The sequence below is a fragment of the Eupeodes corollae genome, chromosome 3 (genome assembly GCF_945859685.1).
Source record: "Eupeodes corollae chromosome 3, idEupCoro1.1, whole genome shotgun sequence".
Taxonomy (NCBI): domain Eukaryota; kingdom Metazoa; phylum Arthropoda; class Insecta; order Diptera; family Syrphidae; genus Eupeodes; species Eupeodes corollae.
The window spans coordinates 68932099-68949097 of NC_079149.1; the positions used below are offsets into that span (position 1 = coordinate 68932099).

At 30.5% G+C, this 16999-nt stretch overlaps 1 protein-coding gene across 2 annotated transcripts in view; it reads left to right on the forward strand.

Moving 5' to 3' along the window:
• Window positions 1-11550, forward strand: part of LOC129952879 (putative phosphatidate phosphatase) — a 105656-nt gene extending 94106 nt beyond the window's left edge. Inside the window, exons 5-7 of one of the 2 annotated variants that reach the window (XM_056065799.1) lie at window positions 523-702; window positions 1853-2029; window positions 4620-4851. In XM_056065799.1, coding sequence (XP_055921774.1) covers window positions 523-702; window positions 1853-2029; window positions 4620-4700 — 438 coding nt within the window. In that variant the 3' untranslated portion in view covers window positions 4701-4851. Of the gene's footprint in view, window positions 1-522; window positions 703-1852; window positions 2030-4619; window positions 4852-10440 lie in introns of those variants that run through there. The other variant, XM_056065798.1, reaches the window with a different exon arrangement.
• Window positions 11551-16999: the final 5449 nt, after the last annotated feature.

Sequence of the window (16999 nt, forward strand, 5' to 3'; positions counted from 1 at the left end):
ACATCCCTACGACATGTTGACTTCCGTTTACTAATTTTAATTACCATGTCTTTGACTGTGATCAATCATAACCAAATTATCTTATTGGCATAGAAAAATCATTGTTCTGCGTACATTTTTGTACACCCACACTGTATGTATGGTTAATTAAAATTACCAATCTCACACAAGCCCAAATAAATACAAAAACATATTATAATTTATACATAAAGTTTATATCAAGAAATCGTAAAGTCTGTAATGACAAACTCATCCTATTATCTAAGTTTATACTTCAATTCAAATGTGGGTTAAATTTTCTTTCGCATCCAACGAATGTGTGGGAATAACATAATGTATATTAAATTAAGATTTCAATTTCCTTATAGCTAACCGTATTTCATGAAATTTGAGACTTTTTAATGCAAAAAACACATCATTATAATCCACCTCCAACTTCCATAGCACAACACTCAAAACTAATTTATTCTAATCCACATTCGTATCTCTATTATTTTATATATTTTTATTTTATTTTTGCAGGTATGCCAACCTATAATGCGCGACGGTACCAATTGCTCGAATCCAATCAACGCCGGACGTTACATAGAGGAGTTTACATGTCTCGGAATCAATTCCACACCACGAATGTTGAAGGAAGTTCGCCTCTCTTTCCCTAGTGGTCATTCTAGCTTTTCTACCTTCACAATGGTCTACATGGCTGTGAGTATAGTTTTTACAGTTCTAATTCAATTTTATTCTGAATTCAATTTTCATCTATACAAAATGTCGAAGCTAAAAAAAATATGAAAATAGATTAGTTGTAGATAAATGTTCCCCTAACTAGTGGTAACAGTTGGTACATTTTTGTATGTATTTTAGTTGGAAAGTTGTTTATTATTTTTTGTTATCAATTTTTAACATTTTCTATTCTGGTTAAGTAAAAATCGTTTGATGATTAGTCAGCAATTTGTTTAATATTTAGCAATTTACTACCTGAGTCCAAATTTTTAAACAACTCTTTTTGTTTGGCTAACTAGTCAATTGCTTATTGCTTTTTATTAAAAAAAACCAGCAACTAATGTGATAGTTCATGAAAATAAACAAGGTAATTACACTTAAACGGACTTATTCATATAGGAACTCCCAACTTCTGACTACACCATTCCATCCACTGCTTTTATAAGAATAATTGTACAGATGTCATATAGATTGAGGAAATTGCTAAAAATTAAAGATGCCTAAAAAAGCTTTTAAAATTTTACTAAACCGTTTAAAATTTTACGCCATAGGATTCAAGTTTTCTATCAATTACTATTTCAAAGCCCAACATACATTTGTTTACCTTTTTATGAAGGTTATGCTTAGTATTTATCAATATTTACTCGCAATTTCAAAAACTTAGTTCTTTTCTTATCAACACAAAACTACACCTGCACCTTGAGGAGAGCTTCTATTAATTTGATATGTCAGAAACTAAACGATCATACGGAGTAAAATTATTACTAAAAGTAACCATTTTCTTATTTGAATATTCGGAATATGTTAAAAGATGTTATGATGCTAAAATCGTCTAAATTTTGCAAAATAATCTTTTTAGTTTATTAACATTCTTATATATATATTTAAAATTTTACTAAATCGCTTGGGTTTTCCTAGAATTTTTATAAAAAATATATACTTCTTTTTAATGAGTATAAGTCCGGTTATCCAGTTTCTAATATTTGCCCAACATGTTCAGTTAAATTTAAATAATTTCTATTTTGTCACCATCTATCATGTCTGCTGAAGCTGATAGACATGTAGACTTCAATGCATTTATAATTGTCCATTTTTATTATTAATAAAATTCATTTTTTATTCCTACATACAGCTTTACTTGCAATCTCGTATGAATTGGAAGGGATCAAAATTGCTAAAACATTTCCTCCAATTTTTGTTGATTATGATTGCCTGGTATACTGCACTGAGTCGTGTTTCCGACTACAAACATCATTGGTCGGATGTATTATCCGGTATGACTATTGGTGCCCTTTTTGCTGTTATTGTGGTAAGTTTTGAAATTTATTCGTGTTTTTATATTCTGTTCTTATAATTGTTGTACATTTATTTCTCCTACGAAAATTAATTAAACCGATTTTTTTTACATTTACAATTCAGTTAATTTTATATATACATATATATACTTTTGGATGTTTCGATACAAAGTTTTGTTTAAAGAACAGAATTTACTTAATTTAAACAGAAATTTAAAAAAATACAAATTTTCAAATTGTACAGGTCTAATATAAATTAAATGGATATAGTCAATAGACAATAAATAAGCCCTAAAGGAAAACATTAACATATTTAAAATTTCCCGATATTTTTCAAACTTAAGACATACATAATATTTTAAAATAGTCTTCTTTGGAAGGAATGTAAATTATTATTATATTTTCTCTTTTGTATATGAATATAAGGTATATAATTTTTAAATCTGACTCAGCTCGCGTCTCGTTTTCAAGAAATTTTAAAGATAATATGTTGACATATGTATATACAGTGACCCCCACAACTAATCGGACATAGAAAAGAAAAATGTTCGTAGTTCAATTTCTCTAAGAAAATGTATGATGGTGTTAAAATTAAACATCATATTTTATCATAAGGAAACTCATATTTATTTTAAATAAACAAAAGCAACATTCTAAATTACTTTTCAAAATAAGGAAACTAAAAACTAAAACAACTCCATAATTTCATGTCTCACAAATAATCGGACACATTGCATTTAGCATTTTGTGTACGCCACAAATCCTTTTGATTTAATTACCCCCTCAAGGCGTCGAGGCATTGAAGATACCAGTTTTGAAAAAACTTTAGGTGGTATTTTTGTCCATTCTTCTTGAAGACCCATCTTTAACTATTGAATATTTCGAAAATTCTTTTGAGCGACTCGACGTACCAATTCATCCCAAATATGCTTAATTGCATTAAGGTTAGGGGTTATACAATAACCACGACCTTGCCGTGTAAGATGTATGCTTGGGGTCGTTGTCCTGGTAGAAGATAAAATTGTCTCTTATTCCAAGCTTACTGACACTTGGTCAGTTTTGCTCCATTTTACCTTCCACAAAGTGTAAGTTTCCAACCCCAGAGCTCGAAATACATACCCATACCATGACGGACCCACCGCCATGTTTCACAGTTGCCAGTTTATGTTTATGAGAGAATTCTTTATTTGCTTTTCTCCAAACATTCGTCCGTCTGATCCTTTCAAGTTAAATTTGCTTTCTTCCGTGAACAAAACCTATTTTATGCTTATGATGTGCATTCGTACCCAACAAATACAAATTCAAGAAATGTTACCTTATTCCAGAATGAAGTATCCTGCGTTAAATGTTCCCTAGCAAATTCAAGCTTTTCTTTTCTATTTGTTTTTGTTCACTTATGAATGGCTTTTTTCGAGCCACGCGGCCATTCAGATCTTGTTTTCGCAGTACTCTTCGGATCGTGTCGTTGCTCATTCCTGTCTCCTTCAAAAACACCTTTAGAGATTCCGAGTATAAGAGAGGATTTTCCTTCACTTGCCGAACAAGTAGCTATTCTTCGTACAAATTTTTCCTACCCTGCTAACATTAAGAATACTACCTTCACTTCGGCAACGTGAAATTATGCCTGAACTGTTGATGGCTCCGTTGGACAATTTTGGCTATTTTTCAAACTCATTTTTTATCCTGACTATGCGTTTTAACCAATTTTCGTATTTCAACAGACGTCTGTTTACCTTTTAAGGTTTAGCGAAAACTTAAAAAAAAAAAAAACAGAAAATGAATCGCAATAGAACATTTCCTAAAGCCTATCATAATTTGACGGAAAAAGTACTATAACTGAGCACTCTATAATGCATGACTAGCAAGTATCCGATTATATTGTGTGGGAGACGGAATATTAAAATTGTTTTAGTTTTAAGTCTACATTGTTTTGTTTATTAATTCTGAATAATATGTTATTAATAAAAAATAAACTTTGGGGTTTCTATTTAATAAATCAGAGGTAAATTTCTACACCCTGCATACATTTAAAAAGATAAATTGCACCGTTAAAATTTTTCTTTTCTGTGTCGGATTAGTCGTAGGGGTCACTGTATACTGTATACTTTGTTGGGATATAACAACCCTGTTTATTTGTCTGCAAATTTATCATTGATTTAACATTATTAGTGGTTCGAAATGGACCCATAGGATAAGACTTTGATAGTCCAAATATATTTGTACGTAATGTATTTAGGATGCATTTTTTTAATGAGTAACATTTACATTTTTCGTCCCATTTTAGTGTTTTCGACATTTACGGCGGATCGCCGCCGCTAAGACTAATTCTACGACCTCGGATTCTAATAGACTTTTTTTTTTGTTTGCTCAAAGTTTTGTATTCCCTACATGTTTTTCTTATCCCATACCTCTAATGTTTCCCCGTTTCTTGAATTTTATTTGTATATTTTCCTAATTGTACATCATATATTAAGTAATTACATTTTATTTGCAATGGAGACCATCAGCACCTTGACATTAATCAATTGCAAGACTTGCTGGTCTTCGTTTATCAATCTAATGCCTTTAAACATCGTATTCTAATTGATAACTTATATATTCTAGGCGCGTTTTACACCAACAAATTGGTTTAATTGGTACACTGTATGGCCGATGTCAGAGCAAACTACTCGTAAATTGAAATGATCGTGTTTCGAATATATAACATTTTTAAAACATTTTCTTTTTCTTTTTTTATTTTTAAATTCTCTTGAATTGAGTGTAACTTAACAAAATGTTTTTTTTATCAAATCATGTATATAAAAAATAAAGTCAACAGCATTACCGCATTCAAAAATATAGTTGTTTAATTATGTGTCAAAAAAAAATACTTTAATACAATTTTACACTGATAGATCGGTTTCTAGTAGCATTTGAAGACATATTTTTAATTTAATTCCAATGTTAAGAGATCGAATTAAAACAATTGTTGAAATAAAACTAGCTTCAAATAAAAAGTGCCTACAATTGTCACTCCAGAGTAAAGGTAAAATTTCAGGTATCTGACATTAGTCAATATGTTTTCTAATGTAAGACAAGAATTTTATTCTATACACAACTTACATATATAGTTTTCGAGAAATTTAAAAAATAAACATTAAGTTTGGATAATGGTTAATCCCTCTTCTAAATACATAATAGCATAATATTCAAGATAAACTTCAAAAAAAAATTCTCCATCAAATTTGACCAAATTGATGAAGTGAGATACAATATGGACCTATTATAAAAATTATTAGTGCCCGGAAAGGCAGCCCAAATTTATTCGTATATTAAAGTTTAATTATCGTACTTCAAATAAATATTGCCTTACTGGCCTCTTCAAAGTTTACAAAGATAAATTTTGTATCAACAGTTTTGAAGGTATTTGTCACTAGAAAATTAATTTTTCTTAAAAGTGTGGCCTATGGCAGATCTCACCTAAACAAAACACAATACGTTTATTTTGTTATTGTTCTTGAGAATGTAAGCGCAGTGTTTAAAGTTATCATTTTCATTTAATACGTTCAACAATACATACCTACTTCTTTTAAATTATTAGTTTTGTATAAACACCAAAGTTATATCAAAATGACATTGTTCATTTGTTTTCTGAAAGCTTTTGAGGCTAAACGTGACCGTCAATCTCAATCTCAACTTTACCCATGCCTACCTGCAAAAAGAATTGCTTAAAAATTAAATAACTTTTGCTTCTTTGGGGCGTTTTTTCCAAATAAAACCCTTTTTGTCTTTTTTTGTGATATTGCAGTGGTTGAATTCAATGACAATAAATTTGATTTTGACAAGTGTGACAACCACAAATAGAAATGTCAAAAAGAAACCCTAGGGACAACGTTACATTACTTTAATTGTTTTGATTTATCTTTCAAGCTGATAAATTCAAATTATGAATTACTTGAAAATTCGACCAAGTTCAGAAAACTTTTATACAAATATTTTCAATCTAAGAATTTATGCATACACATATTGAAGAATATGGTCGGCTAATGCATATGTACATATGTATGTATAACTCAAATAAAAATTTTAAATAAGTTTTAATATAACTTACTTACTTTCTTATTTCGTATTTTGTTAGTTATAGTTAACTGAAAATTTAAAATTTGAAGCTTTATTGATTTTAAAGGTATAGAACTTTGAAAGGATTAATACAAAAGGATTTTTTTTCTGTCTTTATAATTTTCTACCAAATTGCCGCATCGGTTATGTTGCACGTAGTCTAAACAGGAGATTCAATTTTCGAGGATTTTTTTACGAACTTTGTAGTCGTCCGTATATCGAAAACTACGCGGAAAATGTTGTCCTCCAAGTAGTTAATAGTTTGGACTTATCGGCGTAGACTAGTGATATCAGATATCTCCATAGAAAAAACAAAACAAAATTTGAATCGCACCATCTAGGTGAACGAAGAAGTCAGTATTTATGACTATGTAGCGGTCACCATTGACTAACGTTTCGGCCAGCATCGTTTTAAAAGAAGCGAGGACCAAATATTCCACCAGCCCATAAAGTACACGTAATCAGTTTTTGCAAATGTAACGTTGTCTCAAAATACACTTGAGGGTTATCATCACTATAAATGTGGCAATTTTGATTATTGACACATCCATTTGCCCAAAAGTGCCCAAAAGTAAGTAAATAAATGTATACAATTTCTAAACATTGTTCAGGCGTCTGTCAGTTAGTGTTGAAATGTCAAACCAAACTAAAAATTAATCAGCCGACACAATGGTGACAGTTAAAAAAGGCGTTGCCGCATTTTAAAGTTCTATTCCTCTTAAAAAAAACAACCGTCATATATATTAGGATTCTTTTTTTGTCGAAAATTTTGTGGAAGTATCAAAACAAAATCCCTAAAAATTTAACACTTAATATTTAGCACTTGCCAACGGCACCTTGAGTTTTCTCATATGAAATACACGTAAGACTTGAGCAATTCGCTTCAATTGTCTATCTCGACAAACGAATGATTATTGAATATTTAACGTAGGAAATGTAACTTTCTATGAAACTGTTTCGTATGCTTTTGTTCTTGTCATTCACGAGATATTGCCAAAAATGACAAAGTTGACAGTTTAGGAAAATGGAAACCACAAGCACGCGTTATTTCGGTCGAAGCTTTGACCGGTTTCTTAGTGAATTTGTAGCTTTAAGTGTTTGGAAGAAAGTTAACTTAAGTTTACTTAATTTTTTTTTTTGATTATGAAACAAACAAAATTGGTGGAAATCGAAGTATTCGAGCGTTAAGATCAAGATTACTATCTAAAGTGAGCACAAAGCTTGAGGTAATATTTTAGATTACCTCAAAGTCGACCGCTCGTGATTTTTGATTCTGTTATAAGCCGCATTTGACTCTTTTGTAGAGCTTTCAATTCTGATAAAAACCCGTCTCTGAATCTCAAAGAGATGGGGCCATAAAATGCAAAGTTTCTCTTCAATGCCTTTCGAGACATTGCTTATCAATTTACCGTTGATATTTAATTTTACAATTTAAATATCGTCACCATAATTTCTGCATTTTTAAATAACAAAAATTGGTCAAAAATGTCAATAAGTTTAATCTTATCTTTGGATATGAAAACTATAGTACTCTCATGAGCACAATTTTTAGGGCGACCGGATGCCGAGTCGTTGGCGGTAGTATTGATAGTGGAGATATTTCGGGGGAGCGAGAGAACAAATATTATTTCCATTTCCTTAAGCAGCCAGCAGAATAAGGGAGATAATTAATTTTCCACCCAAAATGTCTACACAATTTCCTTCATTCTATTTAAGTCTATCCTTGTACATGTTTTCATATAAATACAAAGATCTTATCTGCTTTTTTCAAGCATTGTATAGGTATATATTTTTATATATATACAATGCTTCAAGTGAAAAGACTTCTTTGTTGAAAATATGATTTCTTTGTTTAGATGTTTAGACCAATAAATTGTTGCAAGTAGTCCCAAAACTATGCAATAAAATAACCTAAAAACGTATATATTATAAGCGCCATCTAACTATTCATACCAAACACTTTGAAAAATTACCCATTTGAATCTGAAGGTGGATGCAGTTTAATTATTTATTTTGGGTAGTTGCATTAATTTTAAGTTTTTGAAATGAGTTGAAGAACTATAAAAAAATACTTCATTACGACAATTCTAATTTGATGCATTCATAGGAATTTATATAGTCGCATTTAAAAGATTTCCCAAAACGCAACCCTTCTTTGTTTAAATTGAATAAGTACACAAGTTCATATTCATCTCACTTCTATACCTACTGTTTTAAATAGAAACCAAACCACTATTCAATGTCTTAACATCTTCAATAAATATTCAAAAATGAATATTTCAATATATAATTTTATATTATCTTATAGTTTTGGACATTAATTGTTGAACCCATCGCCCTAAGATTCTTTTGACGAAAACATTTATTAAATACATAAATACCTATGTCTTCACACTTATCCAAAAGTTGTAGACTTTGTTGTTAATTATTAACAATCAATTACAAATATCAAACAAATATTGAAAAATATAAGAAACTCTTCGATAATTCTCTTGAGGTTTGTGGAAAATACATCTAATACATAAAATTTTCCTGTGACAGTGTTAGTTGCCTCCGAAACTGTTTAACCAATTTCAATGAAATTTTGCATATACATTCGTTAGGTCTGAGAATAGGTTTTAATCTATTTTTTATATTAATATGCCAACTCAGCACTCAGTCATTTCGATATGCATTCACCAAATCGAAATGCATCTGATTTAATAGACACTGAATTGAATCGTGAACTACAATACAATACTGAAGAAATGGTAGCGATTGTGGATCGCAATGTCAAACTAATGAATGAAGAACAAAGAACCATTTATGACCACATTATGCTTGCAGGACAAGGTGGATTCTTTTTTTGGATGGATCATGTGGCACTATACTTCGCATTCTATATTTCGTTAATTTTTGCTGAAATACGATCAAATAATGGTATCGCATTGGCTGTTGCATCTTCTGGCATTTTGGCAACTTTATTGGATGCAGGCGAAACAGCTCTTTCAGTATTTAAACTGCTACTGAATATTCAAAACAACCCAGACGCGGTGTGCAATATAGAAAAAAAAACAATTATTCAATACCAAAGTGCTGAAACAGTGTAAAATTATCATCTGCGATGAATGCACTATGGCACACAAAAAATCACTTGAGGCGTTGAATAGGACGTTGAAAGATATTGAAAACAACGACAGACTATTTGGCGGCACTCTGTTACTCCTTTTAGGTGATTTTAGACAAACACTTCCCGTTATTCCGCGTTCAACGTACGCTGATGAGATCAATGCGTGCTTAAAATCTTTGACACTGTGGTGACGTAATGTTGAAAGAGTACAACTGAAATTGAATATGCGTGTTGAAATGCTTCAAGATCCATCAGCTGAAACATTCTCAAAACAATTGTTAGATATAGGCGACGGAAAAGTTACTACAGATGAAACTGGATGCATAAAATTACAGGTAGATTTCTGCACGCTTATTGATTCACGATGCAAGATGCTCTTATTGACCAGATATTTCCCGATGTACACAGACAATATACAAATCATGAGTGGCACAAAATGTGGAATATGGATGTCAATGAGTTAAATCTCAATATACAACATTTGTTACCAGGAGACTTGGTATCATACAAATCTACTGGTACAGGTTGTGATGCTACCGAAGCTGTAAATTATTCAATTGAGTTTTTGAACTCATTGGATTTAACAGGCATTCCACGATATAATTTACGACTGAAGTTTGGATCTCCTGTAATTTTACTTCGGAGTTTGAACCCACCATTGTTGTGCAACGGCATGCGATTAGTAATTACAAAATTAATGAAAAATGTTATCGAAGCTATAATTCTAAATGGCAAATTCCGAGGTGAAAATATATTAGTACCGCGAATCCTTATTATATGCATATAGATGTGCCAATTCAATTCAAACACCTTCAATTTCCAATTACATTGGCGTATGCATTTTAATAAATTAAAAAATTAGTTGTTATTTGGCTATTTTACATTTTTGTCACCGTTTACAGTGCTCTATACCTCTCGCACTTATATACCACAACCTTACACACTTACAATAAGTTATTTATTTATAGCAAAATATTCTCTAGAAATTATTAATATGAAAAAAAAAATTTGTCGGGTCAGCTAGTTTAAGTATATAAAATAGTTAAAATACATTTCAAAGTTAAAACATGTTATAATAGATGATTTTTTTTATTTCGCAGAGTAGATTTCTGCAAAAAACGAACGTTCAATTTTTCTTAAATTTATACATAAAATAATTACCATAACATTTTAAACATTGTTCACATTTAAACTAATACCATTTTTATTATATTTCAGGCAAATTGTGTATCGGATTTATTTAAGAAAAACCATAGCTCATATTTACCCACAACAAGGCCGGATAGCAGCATTTCACCACAGACAATAACCAATGGTCATTCTTAGACTATAAGCTCCGAACTTAAGGATAACCAATCGTATATAGATTTCAAGCACCTCAAGTGTCTTCCAAAAAATTAAAAGAAAAAGTGTCTACAATTATTTATTTTCCCTTTATTATCCTCTGTTTAAAATATAGTATAATTTTATTGTTTTAATAAATGATCTACAAATATTCTGTAAAATAGTAAGGTAATGTTGTTTCTATGTAATAGAATCATTAAAAATACCAATCAGTGTTTTTAATATTAGGCGTGTTTTCTTTATTAAAATAACAAGCAATACTGTTCTTGATTCGGTGAAGAAGAAAACACGCATATTATTAGATAAATTCGAGTCAATAAATTAAAATACTGGACAAATAATAATTTTATTTTTTAAATCATTGCTTTAAATTATTATAAATTAAGTGTGTGTAACAATAAAGATTAAAATATTAAAGCATACATTCTAAAAATTAACGATAACGAAAAGTCAGTCAAATTAATAACACAATCACATTTATACGTGCTCCAAGCACAACACTACAAGTATTTTTAAAAAAGTTCAAAAGAATATTTTATTTAAATTTAACATTTTGTTTAAGAATTCAACAAAGAATAGAAAATTAATAACTACGCCTGACTTAAAACCTTGATCCTGAAAACAAACAAAAAATCAACAGCAAAAATGTATGAGCTAAAAAGTAAAAGTTTGATTGTAAATACTAAAAATGCATTTTCTATGAGAAAAAGATGAAACGTTAAACCTTTGGGAATTCTAAAATTTCAAAATTGTGAAAAAAAATAAATAAGCAATAACTTATATTAATTTATAATTGTTTAAAAATTTGCATTTAGTTTTTGAAAGTTTAAGCGTAGCTCCGTCTACATATACATACATAAATAGGCCTTATATTATCGTGTAAATTAGAGTAAGAAAATGTTTTTATTTATAAGTTTTATTGTAATGGTAAAATTATTAAAAAAATATATTTAATAAATAAAACTTTTATTTTACAAAAAAAAATTGTTTTTCAAGAAGCTACAAAAGACCCTCGAATTTTATGATTTGCAAATGCAGTAAAAACAAATTTTCTAATATTCTTTCGTTTTTGACTTATGATTCTCAAAACATATTTGATCATGGTGACATGTCAAAAATCTTTGATGATTATTTTTTTAATATAGCTACATCGTTATTGCAGGTATTTCTAACTGCAACTTTAAATGCTCTGAAGCTTGTTTCAAAGAAAATTTTCGGTCCCGAAGCTTCTTTTTCTCACCTATTTTCTCTTTTGAAATCTACAGAGCTATTTAAAATCTAAATAGTTCCTTTTGAACTACATCTAACGGTTTTTCAAATAACTTTTTAAAAAAAATAAGGCTTAACAAGACTTTTCCCGGATAGTTTAAAACTAGCTGAGATTACTATATTTTTTAAAAAGGGGATAAAAAAGTATTTGTAATTATTTGTATTTCTATTTTTTTTTTTCAAAAAAAAAAAAAATAAAAAGTTGTGAAATCAAGAGTTGTGAGCTTTTTAGAGAGTAGGTATTTCGTTTTTCAATGATAAGCAGTTTGGGTTTCGAACTGGAAGGTGCGCTCTTATCTCACTGTAGTCAAACTAATGAAAGTTTAAACGAAAACAAATTAGCGTGTGCTCTATATATATTGACATAAAAAAAGCTTTCGATGAAATATTATTAAGAAAGTTAGAGAAAGCTGGATTTCGAGGCTTTATGCTAAATTGGTTTTGTTATTACCTTAAAAATAGAAAACAGATTGTCAAAATAGGTGGCAACTTCAGTGAAGTAAAAAAATTTAACATAGGAGTCCCGCAAGGTTCTGTCTTAGGTCCAATATTATTTCTTATTTATATTAATAGTATATTTGGTCTTAATTTAAAAGGTTAAGTAGTTAGTTTTGTGGATGATATAGCGTGTGTTTATTCTAGTCCCACTTTACTTGATTTGTTTTCAGACATTAAACATGAGTTATGAAGACATTATTTTGGCATACATAAACTAGTTATTATTGAGACAACAAGAATTATGCTTTTCAAATCACTTGCTGTAGATTTGAGTCTTCCTCTTCTTGTTCATCATAATTATGACTGACAAAAAGATCCCACTAATTAGTATCTCTTGTTTTACCTCCGCAGATATACAAGCTAATGCGTTGCTAAATAATTGCTCTCCAAATTGTTTTGTTTTTGAACCAGTTACTGAGTATAAATATCTTGGAATAAACATTGACAGTAAAATGGATTGGAAAATTCACACTAAAGCATTAAAGAAATACCTACTTTCCCAAAAAAGGCGAATCTTCCTCAAAACAAACAAAACGGCATTCGTAGCAATAGGTCCACTGGTGATCTCATGGTTCATCTCACCGAACAGTGGAACAAATCTTAACGTAGTTTTGGAGAAAGTAAGATTATTGAACTTGATATTTCAAAAGCATTTGATAGGGTTTGGCATCAGGCTCTCTTATCGAAAATGCGTGCTTTCGGTTTTCATGAATTCCTCCTTCATTGGGTTAGTAATTACCTTTCGAATCGTTCAATACAAGTTGTATTGGATGGATTCAAGTCTGAAAACCACAAAATAAATGCCCAGGGCTCTGTTTTATCTCCTCTTAGCTTTTCATATTCGTAGAACTGCATCAACAAAATATGATAAGCTTATAACGATCTGACCTAAACACCATTGAACAATAGAGAATCGCGTTTAATTTAATGATTCGAAAACGCAATGCTGTCTTGTATCGTTGAAGCGAAATATACCCCCTTGCCATTATCCATAAATGGCACTTGCATCGAGGAAACTGAACATTTCGATATTCTCGATATGAGTATCACCAACCACCTTTTGTGGAACGATTACATACGCGATGTGGGCAAAATTGCCGAAAGATGTTTGGGTTTTCTAAGGCGATGCAAACAGTTTTTCTCCCCCTCTGATCTCTGGCTGTTATTTACAAGACTTATATACGTCAAAAGCTTGAGTATAACTCCCATATCTGGGCTGGTGCTCCTGCAACTTACTTAAGCCTCTTGGATAGTATTGAACGTAGTGCATTTATATTGATTGGTGATATTACCATCATAAGATCATTTATGTCACTTGAACATCGTCAAAATGTTTCTTGTCTCACCTTCTTTTACCGTTATTTTAATGGTTTATAGCCAGTTGCATTCCTGCCCTTAAACAGTTCAACCGTAATACTCGCGTATCTAGGAATGCTCATCAATATACCCTCGAGCCAAACTTCGGTCGTACTGTCAGGTACAGAGATTCGTTCTTTAGCCGTACTACGCGAATCTGGAATTCCTTGCCACACTCTGTCTTTCCCATATATTGCAATATTCAGGAATTCAAAACCAATGTGCACCGACATCTTCTTTGAACCCTTCTCTCCCTTTCCTAGTTCTCACACTGTGTCTACATAATAAGGGTAGTATTATTTCTTTGAGTCTGCGCGTATTGTAAACAAAAAACAGCTGTATCTTGTTCAATTGAAAAAAACTATTTTGTAGAAAATTTATTTAAACTATTTATTATGGGTTAGTACAATCGAAACAACAATACGGTATAATCTGTTGGGGTGGTTGTTACTTGGCAACCTCTTTTGTTAACGCAAAAGAATTCAATTAGAACCATTTGGGTGTAAACTCTGGTATTCTTGCTTTCAAACACCTTTATTTTTATAAAGTTTTAAAAATATTTTTTGTGAGAAGTAGCTATCTTTGAAGTCACAATATACCAGCTTTCGCTTTACGCAGTAACGATAGAAACCTTTCCATTATTCCAGCGCACAATACAAATCAATTTTTTAAATTTCTTTTCCTCAATAGCACCTAGACTTTTTAACTTACTGTCTTTTGAATTACGAAGCATTCGCTCAACTCATTTGTTTAAAAAAAAACATAAAAAAATAGCTTTTTAGCTTTGATCTCAACGAAATCAATAACATTATCAGGATTCTTATCTAATGTTTAGTTTACTCTTTTTTCCCTTCATTAATTTAAATATGTTTTTTTTATATAAAAATATCTTCAAGTGTTTACCACTCAACACTTCTAATGTAAAATTATGTCAAATCCTTTTATATCTTGAATTTCTTTCGGTACTTTCGATTCTTGTCTTTTTCAACAGATTGTACCTTCTTCTTATCTACCAAATGGAAATCATGTTAAGTTAATTTTGTTATGTTTAAATTTAAAATGTATTAGATATTTAATATTCTATTTTGGTAATAAGAAGAAAATAAAATAAATAATTAAAAAAAAAAATGTATCATTTGCTGGTCATTTTATGCATAAATCATAAGACAAGATTGATTTAAAAAAAGCAAGGGATCTAACAATATCTGATCAACTAGATGTATAAATATCTGATCAGCTAGATGAATAAAGGTAATATTTTTCTGCGGCGAACAAATTTCTGATCTGTTTTTTTTTTTATTTATTTAATTTAACTTTGTACATATAATATTGCCACTAAAAAATAAAATAGACATAATTTTGTTTCATTTGGGGCTTAAACAAGATACGGCATCAAAGACTGCAATAAGAGTAACAACTAATTGCAATAGTTTACCATTGAAATGAAAGCATTGGTTACTTTTAATGATAACTGAGAGGACTTCAAAATAAGTTAAACTTTTAAGCCAATGACCAATAATAGGGAATCAATTAATGCGTATAATTGTGCGCATATTAAGCCAATGACCAATAATAGAGAATCAATTAATGCGTATAATTGGGCGCATATTGACAACAATTGAGATATACATAAAACTTTGGAAGCTTAATTCAAAAGTATAATTTTTGATAATTGTCATAAAACTGTTAGCCATAGAACTTCGGAAAGTATAATTGCACAAAATTCTTCTTTGTTTAAAAGACAACGACCTTGTTTCTTAAATTAACAAAGTTTTTCTTTTATTTTTAGTGGATTAAATAAACCAAATCCCATGTTATAGTTCAGCTCAACAAATCCTTTAATAATAATAGTAGAAACATCAACACATTTTAAAACGGCTGCATATATTGCTATTTTCAGCCTGCAGTATTACTTATTTTTAAGTCTTTTGATTTAACCTCAGTTGTTGTGACTTTCAAACTACAAACCCAATAAATTGAACTTTCTTTTATTGAAAAATCATCTGAAGCAGTCAAATTATTTAAAATCAATAGAATGTATTCTTTTAGGACTACTTGCAGTCTTTGAAGTTTTTCAAAAGTCCATTCTTAAAGTTTTTTCAATGCATTCAATGTACTGAAGTTTTCGTACTGCTTCGGAGTCTTATTACTAATTGAAGACTTTTCACTGCTTATGAAAGAATTTTGACTACTGTAAGGCTGTTGAAAGTTATAGATTTCAAAAATCAAAATTAAAAGTAAACGTAAAATTGTTTGGCTTTAGTGTGTAGGTATTCTTAGTGTTTTAATTCTTAATTTTTTAGAGGTGACAAATATTGTCTAACTGTTCATTCTTTAGGCTATATAACGCCACCGACTTTTAAGTCATTGCTTTATTCAAAGATAATTTGTACGCAAAAGAGAAAAAGATAGATAGTCACTTTAAAAAAAAAAACTAGATTTAGATTTAGATTTAGATTAGATTAACAAATGTTTTATTTTTCTTTAAGTCTTATGCAGATTATATATATATATAATAATAAACTAACATTTTTAGAGCATGGCCTAAGCCGTCTGCCAGTTGACAATATAAACTAAAGTAGATTTTAAGTAATTTTTTTTTGTATTTAAAAAAGTTCATCTGTAATTTTTTTTCTGTATGAAAGAGCAAGCTTGACAAATTGAAACAGGACTTTCCAATCAGCTCCATTGAGAATGGTTATCATTTCATCTTCACTCAGTAAACTCTTCCCAAAAACACTCCTCCGAGATTCCATTAAGATCGGGCATCTGCAAAGGAAGTGGTAGATGTTTTCCCTTTCTCCTTGGTTGCACAAATTGCAGATTTCCGAGCGTTCTTCTCTATGCGGCATAAAGTTGAGTGGCAGCAACTCTCCTCTTGTTTTTAAAACCAGTGACATGAGGTCGGATGAGTACTCTTCCTTGAAATAACTTCTGGTTGCAAGATTGTAATCGAGCATTGCGTAAATACGTCTGCTTGTCGACTCTCTAGCTTTTGTAATGAATTCCTCTCTTTTCTTCACATCAACTGCACTAATGAGATCATAAAGTTCAGCTTTCCATTGATCTGGCCTATTTTCGTTTAGAGTTAGCTGACGGTCACAAAGAGTAGCTAAGCTACTCCAGCTCTCGAACCAAGATGACTTCCTTCTTAAAATGACCATAGTTATTTTTTTGGGCAGCCTGTTCTCGTTCATGGTTAACGTCTTTATTATGTAGTCTACTTGCATTTTAAGTGTCGAAATGAATAGAGGAGGAAGACCCGTCTCGAGCATGAGAATGTGATTTGGAGTACTGTTTGGAAGCCTCA